Source organism: Salmo salar, chromosome ssa10 (assembly GCF_905237065.1).
Source record: "Salmo salar chromosome ssa10, Ssal_v3.1, whole genome shotgun sequence".
Classification (NCBI taxonomy): domain Eukaryota; kingdom Metazoa; phylum Chordata; class Actinopteri; order Salmoniformes; family Salmonidae; genus Salmo; species Salmo salar.
In genome coordinates, this window is record NC_059451.1 from 66,507,495 (window position 1) to 66,523,510 (window position 16,016).

General features: G+C 41.6%; 1 protein-coding gene across 2 annotated transcripts in view; it reads left to right on the forward strand.

The window, feature by feature from the left end:
- The window catches only part of abtb2b (ankyrin repeat and BTB (POZ) domain containing 2b), a 173,293-nt gene that overhangs the window by 137,338 nt on the left and 19,939 nt on the right, over positions 1 to 16,016 (forward strand). For both annotated transcript variants that reach the window (XM_014123879.2, XM_014123880.2), the window contains one exon: positions 8,991 to 9,143. In XM_014123879.2, coding sequence (XP_013979354.2) covers positions 8,991 to 9,143 — 153 coding nt within the window. The remainder of the gene's footprint in view (positions 1 to 8,990; positions 9,144 to 16,016) is intronic.

Sequence of the window (16,016 nt, forward strand, 5' to 3'; positions counted from 1 at the left end):
TGATCCTGGTGACAATTATAGATACAGACACATGCACAGTTTATTTATTTGCACCAAAGAAAACAAGTGATAGACAACAATAAAAAACAGTCAATTTGACCCCCCCCCCCCCCAATAATATACCATGATGAGTTTGATTGATTGGGAAAATAATCCCCATTGTAAAGCGTCAGGGAGCTACTGGCTTTATGTGGCTTTGCACCACAGTGCTCCTCAGCTCCTCATTTTATGATTGGATCCCCCACCCGTTCATGGTAAAGGGAAAAAGAGTTTAGCCCAGCTTGTAAGGAGAATGGAGAAATGTGCAATTTCTCCTATGTCGGACCATTCATGGTAAAGAGAAAAAAAAGTTTAGCCCAGCATGTAAGGAGTACAGGAGAAACTCGCAATTTCTCCTCTCCTCTTTCCCTTTTCATCGGTCTGCAATGTATTGCTTTGGTCTGCAGGAACAGTTCAGCAGCGCACACTACCCGCGATCTCTCTCTTTCTCTTTGTGGTGTTTGCTCAAGAGAGGTAGCTACTGTATACTGAACAAAAATGTAAATGCAACAATTTAAAAGATTTTACTGAGTTAGAGTTAAGGAAATCAGTCAATTTGAAATACATGCATAAGGCCCTAATCTATGGATTTCACATGACTGGGACGACAGATACCTTTAAGGTATGAGAGTACATCAGAAAACCAGTCAGTATCTGGGGTGACCACCATTTGCCTCATGCAGCGCTACAGATTTCCTTCTCATTGAATGGATCATACTGTTGATTGTGGCCTGTGGAATGTTATCCAACTCCTCTTCAATGTCAGTGCGAAGTTGCTGTATATTGGCGTGAACTGGAACACTCTGTCGTACACGTTGATCCAGAGCATCCCAAACATGCTCAATGCATGACATGTGTAGTGAGTATGCAGAACATGGAAGAAATAGGGCATTTTTAGCTGTCAGGAATTTTTTTAGAAGAGCAGCACTCCGTGAGCAAGTTTTCACCCTAGTGAAAAAGTAGCTAGTGCCCAAAATAGAAGTGCCAACACCAAAGAGGAGAAAAGTGCATGACATAAGATTAATTTTGGGAGTGCAGAGGACTGTAAGTAAATTGATGAATAGCTACATAGCTAGCTAACTACACTGTACAATTCATAATAGACTGGTACTAAACTTAGCAAAAAAAGAAACGTCCCCTCACTGTCAACTGTTTATTTTCAGCAAACTTAACATGTGTAAATATTTGTATGAACATAAGATTCAACAATTGAGACATAAACTGAACAAGTTCCACAGACATGTGACTAACAGAAATGGAATAATGTGTCCCTGAACAAAAGGGAGGGGTCAAAATCAAAAGTAACAGTCAGTATCTGGTGTGGCCACCAGCTGCATTAAGTACTGCAGTGCATCTCCTCCTCATGAACTGCACCAAATTTGCCAGTTCTTGCTGTGAGATGTTACCCCACTCTTCCACCAAGGCACCTGCAAGTTCATGGACATTTCTGGGGGGGAATGGCCCTAGCCCTCACCCTCCGACACAACAGGTCCCAGACGTGCTCAATGGGATTGAGATCTGGGCTCTTCGCTGGCCATGGCAGAACACTTACGTTCCTGTATTGCAGGAAATCACGCACAGAACGAGCAGTATGGCTGGTGGCATTGTCATGCTGGATGGTCATGTCAGGATGAGCCTGCACGAAGGGTACCACATGAGGGAGGAGGATGTCTTCCCTGTAACGCACAGCGTTGAGATTGCCTGCAATGACAACAAGCTCAGTCCGATGATGCTGTGACACACCGCCCCAGACCATGACGGAACCTCCACCTCCAAATCGATCCCGCTCCAGAGTACAGGCTTCGGTGTAACGCTCATTCCTTTGACGATAATCGCGAATCCGACCATCACCCCTGGTGAGACAAAACCGTGACTCGTCAGTGAAGAGCACTTTTTGCCAGTCCTGTCTGGTCCTGCGACGGTGTGTTTGTGCCCATAGGCGACGTTGTTGCCGTTGATGTCTGGTGAGGACGTGCCTTACAACAGGCCTGGAAGCCCTCAGTCCAGCCTCTCTCAGCCTATTGCGGACAGTCAGAGCACTGATGGAGGGATTGTGCATTCCTGGTGTAAGTCAGGCAGTTGTTGTTGCCATCCTGTACCTGTCCCTCAGGTGTGATGTTCGGATGCACCAATCCTGTGCAGGTGTTGCTACACGTGGTCTGCCACTGCGAAGATGATCAAGCTGTCCGTCCTGTCTCCCTGTAGCGCTGTCTTAGGCGTCTCACAGTATGGACATTGCAATTTATTGCCCTGGCCACATCTGCAGTCCTCATGCCTCCTTGCAGCATGCCTAAGGCAAGTTAACGCAGATGAGCAGGGACCCTGGGCATCTTTCTTTTGGTGTTTTTTAGAGTCAGTAGAAAGGCCTCTTTAGTGTCCTAAGCTTTCATAACTGTGACCTTAATTGCCTACCGTCTGTAAGCTGTTAGTGTCTTAACGACTGTTCCACAGGTGCATGTTCATTAATTGTTTATGGTTCATTGAACAAGCATGGGAAACAGTGTTTAAACCCTTTACAATGAAGATCTGTGAAGTTATTTGGATTTTTATGAATTATGTTTGAAAGACGGGTCCTGAAAAAGGGACATTTTCTTTTTTTGCTAAGTTTATGTAATCAGCTAGCTAGCTATAAATATTGCCAGCCAGTAAATAAATGATTTAGCTAATAAAAGCAGAATCTAATTAATATTAATAAGCTAACTCCATCATGGTTAAGGCCAGCCATTTTTGTCATATGATAATAGTATTTGGTCATATGATAATGGCGGTAGTGAGAGAGAGAGCAACACCCATGTTTAGGCAGGGAGAGGACGAACAGGTCATCAATTGAGAATTTTTGTTAGAATTCTCTATCTGTTTAACCTCTTACATCTAGACGTTCCGCTAGCGGAACACCTGCTCCAATATCCAATGATGGGCGTGGCGCGAAATACAAACTCCTCTAAAATCCGAAAACGTCAATTTTTCAAACATATGACTATTTTACAGCATTTTAAAGACAAGACTCTCGTTAAGCTAACCACACTGTCCGATTTCAAAAAGGCTTTACAGCGAAAGCAAAACATTACATTATGTCAGCAGAGTACCCAGCCAGAAATAATCAGACACCCATTTTTCAAGCTAGCATATAATGTCACAAAAAACAAAACCACAGCTAAATGCAGCACTAACCTTTGATGATCTTCATCAGATGACAACCCTAGGGCATTATGTTATACAATGCATGCATGTTTTGTTCAATCAAGTTCATATTTATATCAAAAACCAGCTTTTTTACATTAGCATGTGACGTTCAGAACTAGCATACCCCCCCGCAAACATCCAGTGAATTTACTAAATTACTCACGATAAACGTTCACAAAAAAATAACTATTTTAAGAATTATAGATACAGAACTCCTCTATGCACTCGATATGTCCGATTTTAAAATAGCTTTTCGGTGTAAGCACATTTTGCAATATTCTCAGTAGATAGCCCAGCCATCACGGCTAGCCATTTAGACACCGACCAAGTTTAGCCCTGACCAAACTCCGATTTACTATTACAAAAGTTTGATTACCTTTGTTGTCTTCGTCAGAATGCACTCCCAGGACTGCTACTTCAATAACAAATGTTGGTTTGGTCCAAAATAATCCATCGTTATATCCAAATAGCGGCGTTTTGTTCGTGCGTTCTAGACACTATCCGAAGTGTAAATAAGGGTCACGAGCATGGCGCAATTCGTGACAAAAGATTTCTAAATATTCCATTACCGTACTTCGAAGCATGTCAACCGCTGTTTAAAATCAATTTTTATGCAATTTTACTCGTAAAAAAGCGATAATATTCCGACCGGGAATCTGCGTTTAGGTAAACAGAGGAAAGAAAACAAAGCATTCTGTCGACGCGGGCACGAGCCTGAGTCTCACAGTACTGTAACCAGCCGCTACCCAAACGCGCTACTTTGTTTCAACCAGAGCCTGCAAAGCCACGATTCAGCTTTTTGCCGCCTTCTGAGAGTCCATGGGAGCCGTAGGAAGTGTCACGTAACAGCAGAGATCCTCTGTAATGGATAGAGATGGCAAAGAAGGCCAAGAAATGGTCAGACAGGGTACTTCCTGTACAGAATCTTCTCAGGTTTTGGCCTGCCAAATGAGTTCTGTTATACTCAGACACCATTCAAACAGTTTTAGAAACTTTGGAGTGTTTTCTATCCAAAGCTAATAATTATATGCATATCCTAGTTTCTTGGCAGGAGTAATAATCAGATTAAATCGGGTACGTTTTTTATCCGGCTGTGAAAATACTGCCCCCTATCCATAACAGGTTAACTACTCACCTTTGCTGACTGTAGCCCAAGTGCTATAACAAAAAATGTATTTCCTACATTTGGATTTCATTTCGTTGTCATGGCAGGAGTCAGAGACAGGCAATAGAGAAAGCAAGAGAGAGAGAGCACCGCCCATGTTTAAGCAGGGGGAGGACTAACAGGTGAGAATTTGGAATTTGAGTTATAAAGCACAGCAATTTTCAACGTACATAGATTGGAACTATCGTCTCAACTCCCTATGTTTGCTGACTGTAGCCCAAGTGCTATAACAAATGTTGTTGCTTGCATTCTGATTTAATTTTGTTGTCATGGCAGGGGTCAGAGACAGGCAGTAGAGAGAGCAAAAGAGAGCGCACCACGTGCGTGGTCTGGTAGCAGGATTGTTTACCTGTGTGCATGGTCTTCTAAAAGTCACTGGGATTACTGGAGAAAAATGATCTACAGCAGACGAACAGACACACACACACTCCTTTATCTCCCCCTGTACTCTTCCCTCATGCTATCATCACATTCTATCTGTATCTATTTGCATCTCTCTCTCTTTCAATTCAATTTAAAGGTATTTTAGCATGGGAAACATGTTTACATTGCCAAAGCAAGTGAAATGGATAATAAACAGAAGTGAAATAAACAATCAGAAATGAACTGTAAACATTACACTCCAAAGGTTTCTGAAGAATAGAGACCTTTCTAATGTTATTTTAAGGCATATTGTTATATTATATTGTAACAATGTCCAAGTAGTTCAAGGACAAAAGGGAAAATTATGTTCACTGGTTGCCCTTTTCTTGCGGCAACAGGTCATACATCTTGCTGCTATGATTGCACACTGTGCTATTTCACATAATAGATATCTGACTTTATCAAAATTGGATTAGATTTTTCAAATGATTTGTTGGTCTGTGTAATCTGAGGAAAATATGTATCTCTAGTATGGTCATACATTTGGTTAGGAAGTGCAGCTAATTTTCAACATAATTTTGTGGGCAGTGTGCACATAGGCAGATCTGGCTCTCGAGAGATGACAGGCTATAGTGGCCTCTCAATAGCAAGGCTATGCTCACTGAGTCTTTCCCTAGTCAAAGCTTTCCTTAATTTATGGGTCAGTCACAGTGGTCAAGTATTCTGCCACTGTGTAATATCTGTTTAGGGCCAAATAGCATTCCAGTTTGCACAGTTTCCTTGGTTAATTATTTTCAATGTGTCAAGTAATTATCTTTTTGTTTTCTCATGATTTAGTTGGGTCTAATTGTGTTGCTGTCCTTGGGCTCTGTGGGGTTTGTTTGTGAACAGAGCCCCAGCATCAGCTTGCTGAGGGAACTCTTCTCTAAGTTTATCTCTCTGTAGGTAATTGCTTTGGTATGGCAGGTTTGTGAATTGCTTCCTTTTTGGTGGTTTTAGAATTTAACTTCTCTTTTCTGGATTTTGATAATTAGCGGGAATCGTCTTAATTCTGCTCTACATGCATTATTTGGTGTTCTACATTGTACACTGAGGATGTTTTTGCAGAGTACTGCATGCAGTCTCAATTTGATGTTTGTCCCATTTTGTGACGTTTTGGTTGGTGAGTGGACCCCAGACCTCACAACCATAAAGGGAAATGGATTCTATAACTGATTCAAGTATTTTTAGCCAGATCCTATTTGGAATGTTGCATTTTATGTTCCTTTTGATGGCGTGGAAGGCCCTTTTTGTCTTGTCTCTCAGTTCGTTCACAGCTTTGTGGAAGTTACCTGTGGTGCTGATGTTTAGGCCGAGATAGGTATAGTTTTTTGTGTGATCCAGGGCAACAGTGTCTAGATGGAATTTGTATTTGTGGTCCTGGCAACTGGACCTTTTTTGGAAAACCATTATTTTTGTCTTACTGAGATTCACTGTCAGGGCCCTGGTCTGACCGTGTCTGTGCAGAAGATCTTGGTGCTGTTGTAGTCTCTCCTCGGTTGGTGACAGAAGCACCAGATCATTAGCAAACAATTTGACTTCAGATTCTAGTAGGGTGAGGCCGGGTGTTGCAGACTGTTCTAGTGCCCTCGCTAATTTGTTGATATATATGTTGAAGAGGTTTAGGCTCGAGCTGCATCCCTGTTTTATCCCATGGCCCTGTGGAAATAAATCTGCAAGATTTTTGCCAATTTTAACTGCACACTTGTTATTTGTGTACGTTCATTTTATAATTTGTAGGTTTTTTCCCCCAACACCTCTTTCCATCAATTTGTATTCCAGACCTTCATGCCAAGTTGAGTCAAAAGCTTTTTTGAAATCAACAAAGCATGAGAAGACTTTGCTTTTATTTTGGTTTGTTTGTCAATTATGGTGTGCAGGGTGAATATGTGGTCTGTCGTATGGTAATATCTCTCTCTCTCTCCCTCCCTAACTCCCTCCTTCCATCCCTCACTCACAAACACATCAACAATATCACTACTTGCTCTATCTGGATTCTTGTATATTAATGTCTGTGTTTGCTGTTATATTTAAATATAGATGGGATTACAGAGCCAGTAGTAAATAATAGGAGTATATGCGGCACGTAGCTTAGTGGTTAGAGGGTTCGAAAAGCCGTAAAGGTGAAAAAATATTTTTGAAGTGCCCTTGAGAAAGGACACTTAACCCTAATTTGCTCCAGGGGCGCCGTACTACTATGGCTGACCTTGTAAAACAACACATTTAACTGCATGTATCCGGAGTATGTGACAATAAAACATCAATATAGGAGGAGTTGTATTGTTTTATTGCACTCTTTGATCGCGTGAAGCAGCAACAGTGATAGTAATGAGTGTTTTGAACACTGTCTCCCTCATCTTTAAAGATTTTGCAATCACACACACTCCTGCTGTGATGTTTTTCTGAGCAAAGCCCTGGAGACACACGAACACACACACCGTCTCCGTAGTGTATATTGACTGTGGATAATGAGCACCCGAACACCTGTGGTGTCATTCATGCATCTACACTCTGTGTATGAGACTGAGCGAGGCACAGCAGGCAACTCCAAGGTGGTCTCATTCACATTGTTGTCATTGTTAGTACTCTTAAACTTCATTAGCATTGTTGGCTAGCATTGATACTGTCATTCAGTTGTCTTATCATCCTCTAGTGACAGAGACAGAAAGAGGGAGAGAACATTTGATAAAGCTCCAGTGCATTCACATAGTGACAGAACAGGGAAAGTCTCTGTTGCTGTCACCGAGGGCTGACAGTTGAGAGGCAGCCAGGGGCCCCGATGGGGGCTGGGGGGTTTGAATAATTTAAGTTTGGGGTTGCAGCTATGGGTTAGCTTGGTAGGGGGGAGCTGAGGGTGGGGGATGGAAGTTCTGTGAGTGTGTGTAGGCAATTGATGGGCAGGTGATTAGGAAATAGGGGGTAGGGCGTCGGTGGGATTTTAAAAGGTTTGGGGGAAATTGGTAGTTGCTAACAGGTACAGGTTTGGGGGGGGTTGAATAGAGGGTGGGGTGAAGGAAGAGGGCAGGAATCAATGACACTCTGGTTCTATACTGGTCTCACCCCCTTGACCTCTTCCATCTCTATTACATGGCTAGCAGGCGGAAGATTTTTTTTTTTTTTAATGTTTTATTTCACCTTTATTAAACCAGGTAGGCCAGTTGAGAACAAGTTCTCATTTACAACTGCGACCTGGCCAAGATACAGCAAAGCAGTGCAACAAAAAACAACAACACAGAAAAATCTATATACAGTGTTCAAATGGAGTAAGAAGGTAAGGCAATAAATAGGCCATAGTAGCGAAGTAATTACAATTTAGCAAATGATCACTGGAATGATAGATGTGCAGATGATGATGTGCAAGTAGAAATACTGGTGTTCAAAAGAACAAAACAAATGTAAATAAAACAATATCGGGATGAGGTAGGTAGTTGGATGGGCTATTTACAGATGGGCTGTGTACAGCTGCAGTGATCGGTGAGCTGCTCAGATAGCTGATGCTTAAAGTTATGAGATATAAGTCTCCAACTTCAGTTATTTTTGCAATTCGTTCCAGTCAAGATACACAAGGATGTACACACAGACACACACACACAAGTGGTGTTCAGGGTCAGGAGATGTCATCCTGCTGAATGCTGGTCTTCAGGTCTGAGCCAGAGATACTCAAAAAGGAAAGAACAGACTCTCTCTCTCTCTCTCTCTCTCTCTTTTTCTCTCTCCCTGAACTCTCCTGGGTGCCTAAATCACTTGCTACATTTAGTAAATGCATATTTAGACTGGAAAGTTGGAGTTCCTCTTTCAAAACAGGATGTTATTTGGGACAGATTGGTTTCCCATCCAGCCCCCGTTATGTCCCAAATGGCACCTTATTCCCTAAATAGTGCACTACTTTTGACCAGAGTCCTATTGGTGCTATTTGGGACACAAGCCCTGTTTTACACATTTGGGACACAAGCCCTTCTTTCCATAACTGGTTCTTCCTGGAGCTTATATTTGGGGCAAAATAGAAGATATTACATTATAAGGGAGCTATATAATAACACGCGCTCCAAATTGCACCCTATCACTGAGCACTATGGGTCCTGGTCAAAATTACTGCACTAAATAGGGAATAGGGAATTCTCTCTCCATAGCCCCTTTCTGAAGGATACAGGTATTGATGGGGTGTGAATTGTTCTGTAACACCATTCTGTGTCTTCCATAGGCCCTTCCTGCTGCTGCCGCCCCTGATGGAGTGGATGCGAGTGGCCATTGTGCACGCTGAGCACCGCCGCAGCCTATTGGTGGACAGCGATGATGTCAGACAGACCGCCAGACAGCTCCTCCCAGGCCTGGACTGTGAACCCAGACAGCTTAAGTAAGAGAGAGTGCAAAAACACGTGTATATATACACACACACAACACACACACACACACACACACACACACACACACACACACACACACACACAGGTAAATACATAGCAGAGATGCAGGTAGCTCACTCTCAGACTTGTCCAAAAATGAGTGCTCTTTGAAACACACTCCTACATGCAGGGCTCGAATTGAGAGGGTGCATTGGGGTAGGCCATACCCCTTGTTAGAAAAAAGCCAAAAAGCGTACCATTTGTTAGCTTAAGATTTTTTTACATATCAAAAATCTCAGAAATCCCTAGCAGAGATGGAGAGGAGGGAGGGAGAAAAGGGGCAATTGTGGCAGCAGTAGCCGATCAACATACACCTTACTATGTCCCTAGTGGCACAGCGGTCTAAGGCACTGCATTGCAGCGCTAGAGGCGTCACTACAGACCCTGATTCATTCCCAGGCTGTGTCACAACCGGCCGTGATCGGGAGTCCCATAGGACGGCGCACAATTGCCCAGCGTCGTCCGGGTTAGGGAAGGGTTTGGCCAGGGGGGTAGGCGGTCATTGTAAATAAAGAATTTGTTCTTAACTGACTTGCCTAGTTAAATAAAGGTGAAATAATGTGTGTGTTACATAATGTGTGTTACACACGCACCGCACTCATAGCTTAGTTTGAGAAGAATATCATTGGTCAGGCAGTAAGAGCGCACAGCTCAAACAATTGGTTTTCATGTGGTGCAGCTCACAGACGAACAACAGTGGTAGGGTATTTAAATGTAACTCGTTCTGCATAATTCATAAAAAGAAATCAGTGATTTGTATTTCCTGCAACTTTCTGAGGAAGTAAGGCCTGTTTGTGTGTGCCCGTGTGTGTTCTGTAGCCAGTTAGCATGCCAAAACAGTCATTTCTAAGACATTCCCCAAAAAAACCTTCCCAATTCAATTTTTTTTTTTATTAAGATTTATAGCCTATCAAACGGGTGGTCATTTGTTTTTGCAAACTCTGCCATCATATGTACAATACTGTACATTGTACAGTACAGAAACAAAGCTAGCCAAGTAAATGGGCTCTTGCTGGTGTACAATTGAATTAAACGGCAGATACAGCAGATATTTTTCCAAGACCTCAAAAGTGGTTGCCTGATGTGGTTTAGAGTAGCACAAGATGATGCCCAGAGATTACCCATGATGTTGGAAAATAATTGAAGTCATTAAGTCATCATTTTAGTCAAAGTATGATATATACTGAACAAAAATATAAACGCAAAATGCAACAATTTCAAAGTTTTACTGAGTTAGAGTTTGTATAAGGAAATTTAAATAAATTCATTAGGCCTAATCTATGGATATCACATGACTGGGCAGGGTTGCAGCCATTGGTTGGCCTTACATTTATATTTTAGTAATTTAGCAGACGCTCTTATCCAGAGCGACTTATAGTAGTGAATGCATACATTTCATATATTTCATACATTTTTTTTCCCATACTGGTCCCCCGTGGGAATTGAACCCACAACCCTGGCGTTGCAAACACCATGCTCTACCAACTGAGCCACACGGGAGGGCATAGGCCCACCCACTGGGGAGCCAGGCCCAGCCAATCAGAATTAGTTTTTACCCACAAAAGGGCTTTATTACAGACAGAAATACTCCTCAGCACGGTGAAGAAGCTGGATGTGGAGGTCCTAGGCTGGCGTGGTTACACGTGGTCTGCAGTTGTGAGGCCGGTTGGACATACTGCCAAATTCTCTAAAATGATGTTGGAGGCAGCTTATGGTAGAGAAATGAACATTCAATTCTCTGGCAACAGCTCTGGTGGACATTCCTGCAGTCAGTATGCCTACTGCACGCTCTCTCAAAACTTGTGACATCTGTGACAAAACTGCACATTTTAAGGTGGCCTTTTATTGTCCCCAGTACAAGGTTCACCTGTGTAATGATCATGGCTTTTCATCAGCTTCTTCATATGCCACTCCTGTCAGGTCGATGGATTATCTTGGCATAGGAGAAATGCTCACTAACAGGGATGTAAACAAATTTGTAGACAACATTTGAGAGAAATCAGCTTTTTGTGCATATGGAACATTTCTGGGATATTTTATTTCAGCTCATAAAACATGGGATCAACACTTTACATGTTGCATTTATATTTTTGTTCAGTGTATTTGGGCTTGAAGTGGGGACTTCTGATTTATTTTTATGTCAATGCCTTGTGTTTCCCTTTGATATGACGTGCTAATACTTTGTGGTCTACATTTCTTTTCAGGGCTGGGTTTTCTTTGAATGTTATCACCCACCAGCATGTTTATTAATCAGAAACGCCTGTAAATATCTACCTCTTCGTGAGTCAAACAGCTTTTCGCCATAGCCTACACTTGGCCACCTGAGCCATAGAGCAAATTAAAATAGGGGGTGCAAACTTATGTTTTTGCAACTTCCATTTTTTATCAGAAAATTTACAGAATCCATTGGATAAGATGACAATTTTCACTTATTCTTATTCTTGAGCTAGTCATTATTGATATATATATATATATATATATATATATATATATATAAAAACTGGTTTTTCAACCACTCCACAAATTTCTTGTTGAAAAACTATAGTTTTGGCAAGTAGGTTAGGACATCTACTTTGTGCATGACACAAGTAATTTTTCCAGCAATTGTTTACAGACAGATTATTTCACTTATAATTCACTGTATCACAATTCCAGTGGGTCAGAAGTTTACATACACTAAGTTGACTGTGCCTTTAAATGGCTTTGAAAATTCCAGAAAATGATGTCATGGCTTTAGAAGCTTCTGATAGGCTAATTGACATCATTTGAGTCAATTGGAGGTGTACCTGTGGATGTATTTCAAGGCCTACCTTCAAACTCAGTGCCTCTTTGCTTGACATCATGGGAAAATCAAAAGATATCAGCCAAGACATCAGAAAAGAAATTGTAGACCTCCACAAGTCTGGTTCATCCATGGGAACAATTTCCAAATGCCTGAAGGTACCATGTTCATCTGTACATCTGTTCATTTTACAAACAATAGTACGCAAGTATAAACACCACGGGACCACTCAACCGTCATACCGCTCAGGAAGGAGACGCGTTCTGTCTCCTAGAGATGAACGTACTTTGGTTCTGGGATTTATTTGCACTTTTCACACAACAGCAAAGGACCTTGTGAAGATGCTGGAGGAAACAGGTACAAAAGTATCTATATCATTTCATTCTTTTCGGTCAAAGATAAGACTCTCCTTTATCTAACCACACTGTCCGATTTCAAAAAGGCTTTACAACGAAAGCAAAACATTAGATTATGTCAGCAGAGTACCAAGCCAGAAATAATCAGACACCCATTTTTCAAGCTAGCATATAATGTCACAAAAACCTAGAAGACAGCTAAATGCAACACTAACCTTTGATGATCTTCATCAGATGACAACCCTAGGACATTATGTTATACAATACATGCATGTTTTGTTCAATCAAGTTCATATTTATATCAAAAACCAGCTTTTTACATTAGCATGTGACGTTCAGAACTAGCATACTTCCGGGGAATTCGCTAACATTTTACTAAATTACTCACGATAAACGTTCACAAAAAGCATAACAATTATTTTAAGAATTATAAATACAGACCTCCTCTATGCACTCGATATGTCCGATTTTAAAATAGCTTTTTGGTGAAAGCACATTTTGCAATATTCTAAGTACATAGCCCAGGCATCACGGGCTAGCTATTTAGACACCCGGCAAGTTTAGCACTCACCAATATCAGCTTTACTATTATAAAAGTTTCATTACCTTTTGTTGTCTTCGTCAGAATGCACTCCCAGGACTGCTACTTCAATAACAAATGTTGGTTTGGTCCAAAATAATCCATCGTTATATCCGAATAGCGGCGTTTTGTTTGTGCGTCCCAGACACTATCTGAAATGGTAAATCAGGGTCGCGCGCATGGCGCAATTCGTGACAAAAAAAATCTAAATATTCCATTACCGTACTTCGACGCATGTCAACCGCTGTTTAAAATCCATTTTTATGCCATTTTTCTCGTAAAAAAGCGATAATATTCCGACCGGGAATCTCCTTTTAGCTAAACAGAGGAAAGTAAACAAAGCTTTCGGTCGACGCGGGCACGAGCCTGAGTCTCACAGTACTGTAACCAGCCACTACCCAAACGCGCTACTTTTTTTCAGCCAGAGCCTGCAAAGCCACGATTCAGCTTTTTGCCGCCTTCTGAGACCCTATGGCAGCCGTAGGAAGTGTCACGGGACAGCTAAGGTCCTCACTCTTCAATAAACAGAGACAAGAAGAACGACACCTTGTCATACAGGCCACTTCCTGCCTGAAACTTTGTCAGGTTTTTGCCTGCCAAATGAGTTCTGTTATACTCACAGACACCATTCAAACAGTTTTAGAAACTTTAGGGTGTTTTCTATCCATGTGTAATAAGTATATGCATATTCTAGTTACTGGGTAGGAGTGGTAACCAGATTAAATCGGGTACGTTTTTTATCCAGCCGTGTCAATACTGCCCCCTATCCTAAACAGGTTAAACCCTTTACATTGAAGATCTGTAAAGTTATTTGGATTTTTATGAATTATCTTTGAAAGACAGGGTCCTGAAAAAGGGACGTTTCTATTTTTGCTGAGTTTATTTACATTGCATTCGGAAACTACTCAGACCCCTTTACTTTTTCCGCATTTTGTTACGTTACAGCCTTATTCTAAAATTGATATCATTACATTTTTTCATCATCAATCTACACACATTAACCCATAATTACAAAGCAAATTTATAACATATAAAAACATAACTTATTTACGTAAGTATTCCGACCCTTTGCTTTGTGACTCAAAATTGAGCTCAGGTGCATCCTGTTTCCATCGATCATCCTTGAGATGTTTCTACAACTTGATTGGAGTCCACCTTTGGTCAATTCAATTGATTGGACACGATTTGGAAATGCACACACCTGTCTATATAAGGCCCCACAATTGACAGTGCATGTCAGAGCAAAAACCAACCCATGAGTTGAAGGAATTGTCCATAGAGCTCTGAGACAGGATTGTGTTGGGGCACAGATCTGGAGAAAGGTACCCAAACATTTCTGCAGCATTGAAGGTCCCCAAGAACACAGGGGCCTCCATCATTCTTAAATGGAAGAAGTTTGGAACCGCCAAGTCTCTTCCTAGAGCTAGCCGCTCGGCCAAACTGAGCAATCAGGGGAGAAGGGCCTTGGTCAGGGAGGTGACCAAACCCGATGGTCACTCTGAGCTCCAGAGTTCCTCTGTGGAGATGGGAGAATCTTCCAGAAGGACAACCATTTCTGCGGCACTCCACCAATCAGGACTTTATGGTAGAGTGGAAAGACAGAAGACACTCATCAGTAAAAGGCACATGACAGCATGCTTGGAGTTTTCCCAAAGGCACCTAAAGGCCTTTCAGACCATGAGAAACAAGATTCTCTGGTCTGATGAAGCCAAACTTTGGCCTGAATGCCAAGCATCACGTCTGGAGGAAACCTGGCACCATCCCTACGGTGAAGCAAGGTGGTGGCAGCATCATTCTGTGGGGATGTTTTTCAGCGGCAGGGACTGGGAGACTAGTCAGGATCAAGGGAAAAGATTAACAGAGCAAAGTACAGAGTTCCTTTAAAGAAAAAATGCTTCCGAGCGCTCAGGACCTCAGATTGGGGCGAAGGTTCACCTGCCAACAGGACAATGACCCTAAGCACACAGCCAACACAACGCAGGAGTGGCTTCGGGACAAGTCTCTGAATGTCCTTGATTGGCCCAACCAGAGCCTGGACTTGAACCCAATTGAGCATCTCTGGAGAGCACCTGAAAATTGCTGTGCAGCAACTCTCCCCATCCAACCTGAAGGAGCTTGAGAGGATCTGTGCCAAGCTTGTAGCGTCATACCCAAGAAGATTGGAGGCTGTAATTGCTGCCAAAGGTGCTTCAATAAAATAGTATATACTGAATAAAGGGTCTGAATACTTATGTAAATGTGATATTTCAGTAAAAAAAATATATATTAATTAGCAAACATTTCTCAAAAACTATTTTTACTTTGTTATTATGGGGTAAGCAATTTAATCCATTTTACAATAAGGCTGTAACATAACGAAGTGTGGAAATAGTAAAGTGGTTAGAATACTTTCCGAGTTCGCTGTATATAAATATTACATTTGAATATTCAATTAAATTGAAATGTAATTCAGTTTCATATTATGAAATATGAATTCAATGATTCAATTTGTGTATTAAACATTTTAAAATATCACATTCAAATTCAATATCTTAATTCAAAATTATAAAATTCAAATACAATTTCTGTTGGCACAGAAATCGCTCCATATGCTCCCCCGTCGCCCCAAAACTGCTTTGATTGGTGCAGCTAAACTACAAGTGAAAATTCAAGGAACTTGTTTATCTGTTTGTGGTGCTGTTATTACATTTGTATTGTTGTTTCGTGTCCAATGACCTCACGGTGTTGTAACATGTCATTTGTACAGTGCATCATTTGTAAAGTAATTGTAGCCTATCATTTCACTTCCCCTGTGAAAACCATGAGCATGGGCTGACTTGGCTTTGCTATTCCGCCTCCGAAAACTGCCAGCGCATGTCTCTTTTGGGCTCCCGAGTGGCGCAGAGGTCTAAGGCACTTCATCTCAGTGCTAGAGGCGTCACTACAGACACCCTGGTTTGAATCCAGGCAGTATCACAACTGGCCATGATTGGGAGTCCCATCGGGTGGTGCATAATTCTCTCAGCGTCGTCCGGTTTTGCCGGTGTAGGCCGTCATAGTAAATAAAAATTTGATCTTAACTGACTTGCCTAGTTAAATAAAGGTTAATTTAAAAACATTTATGAAA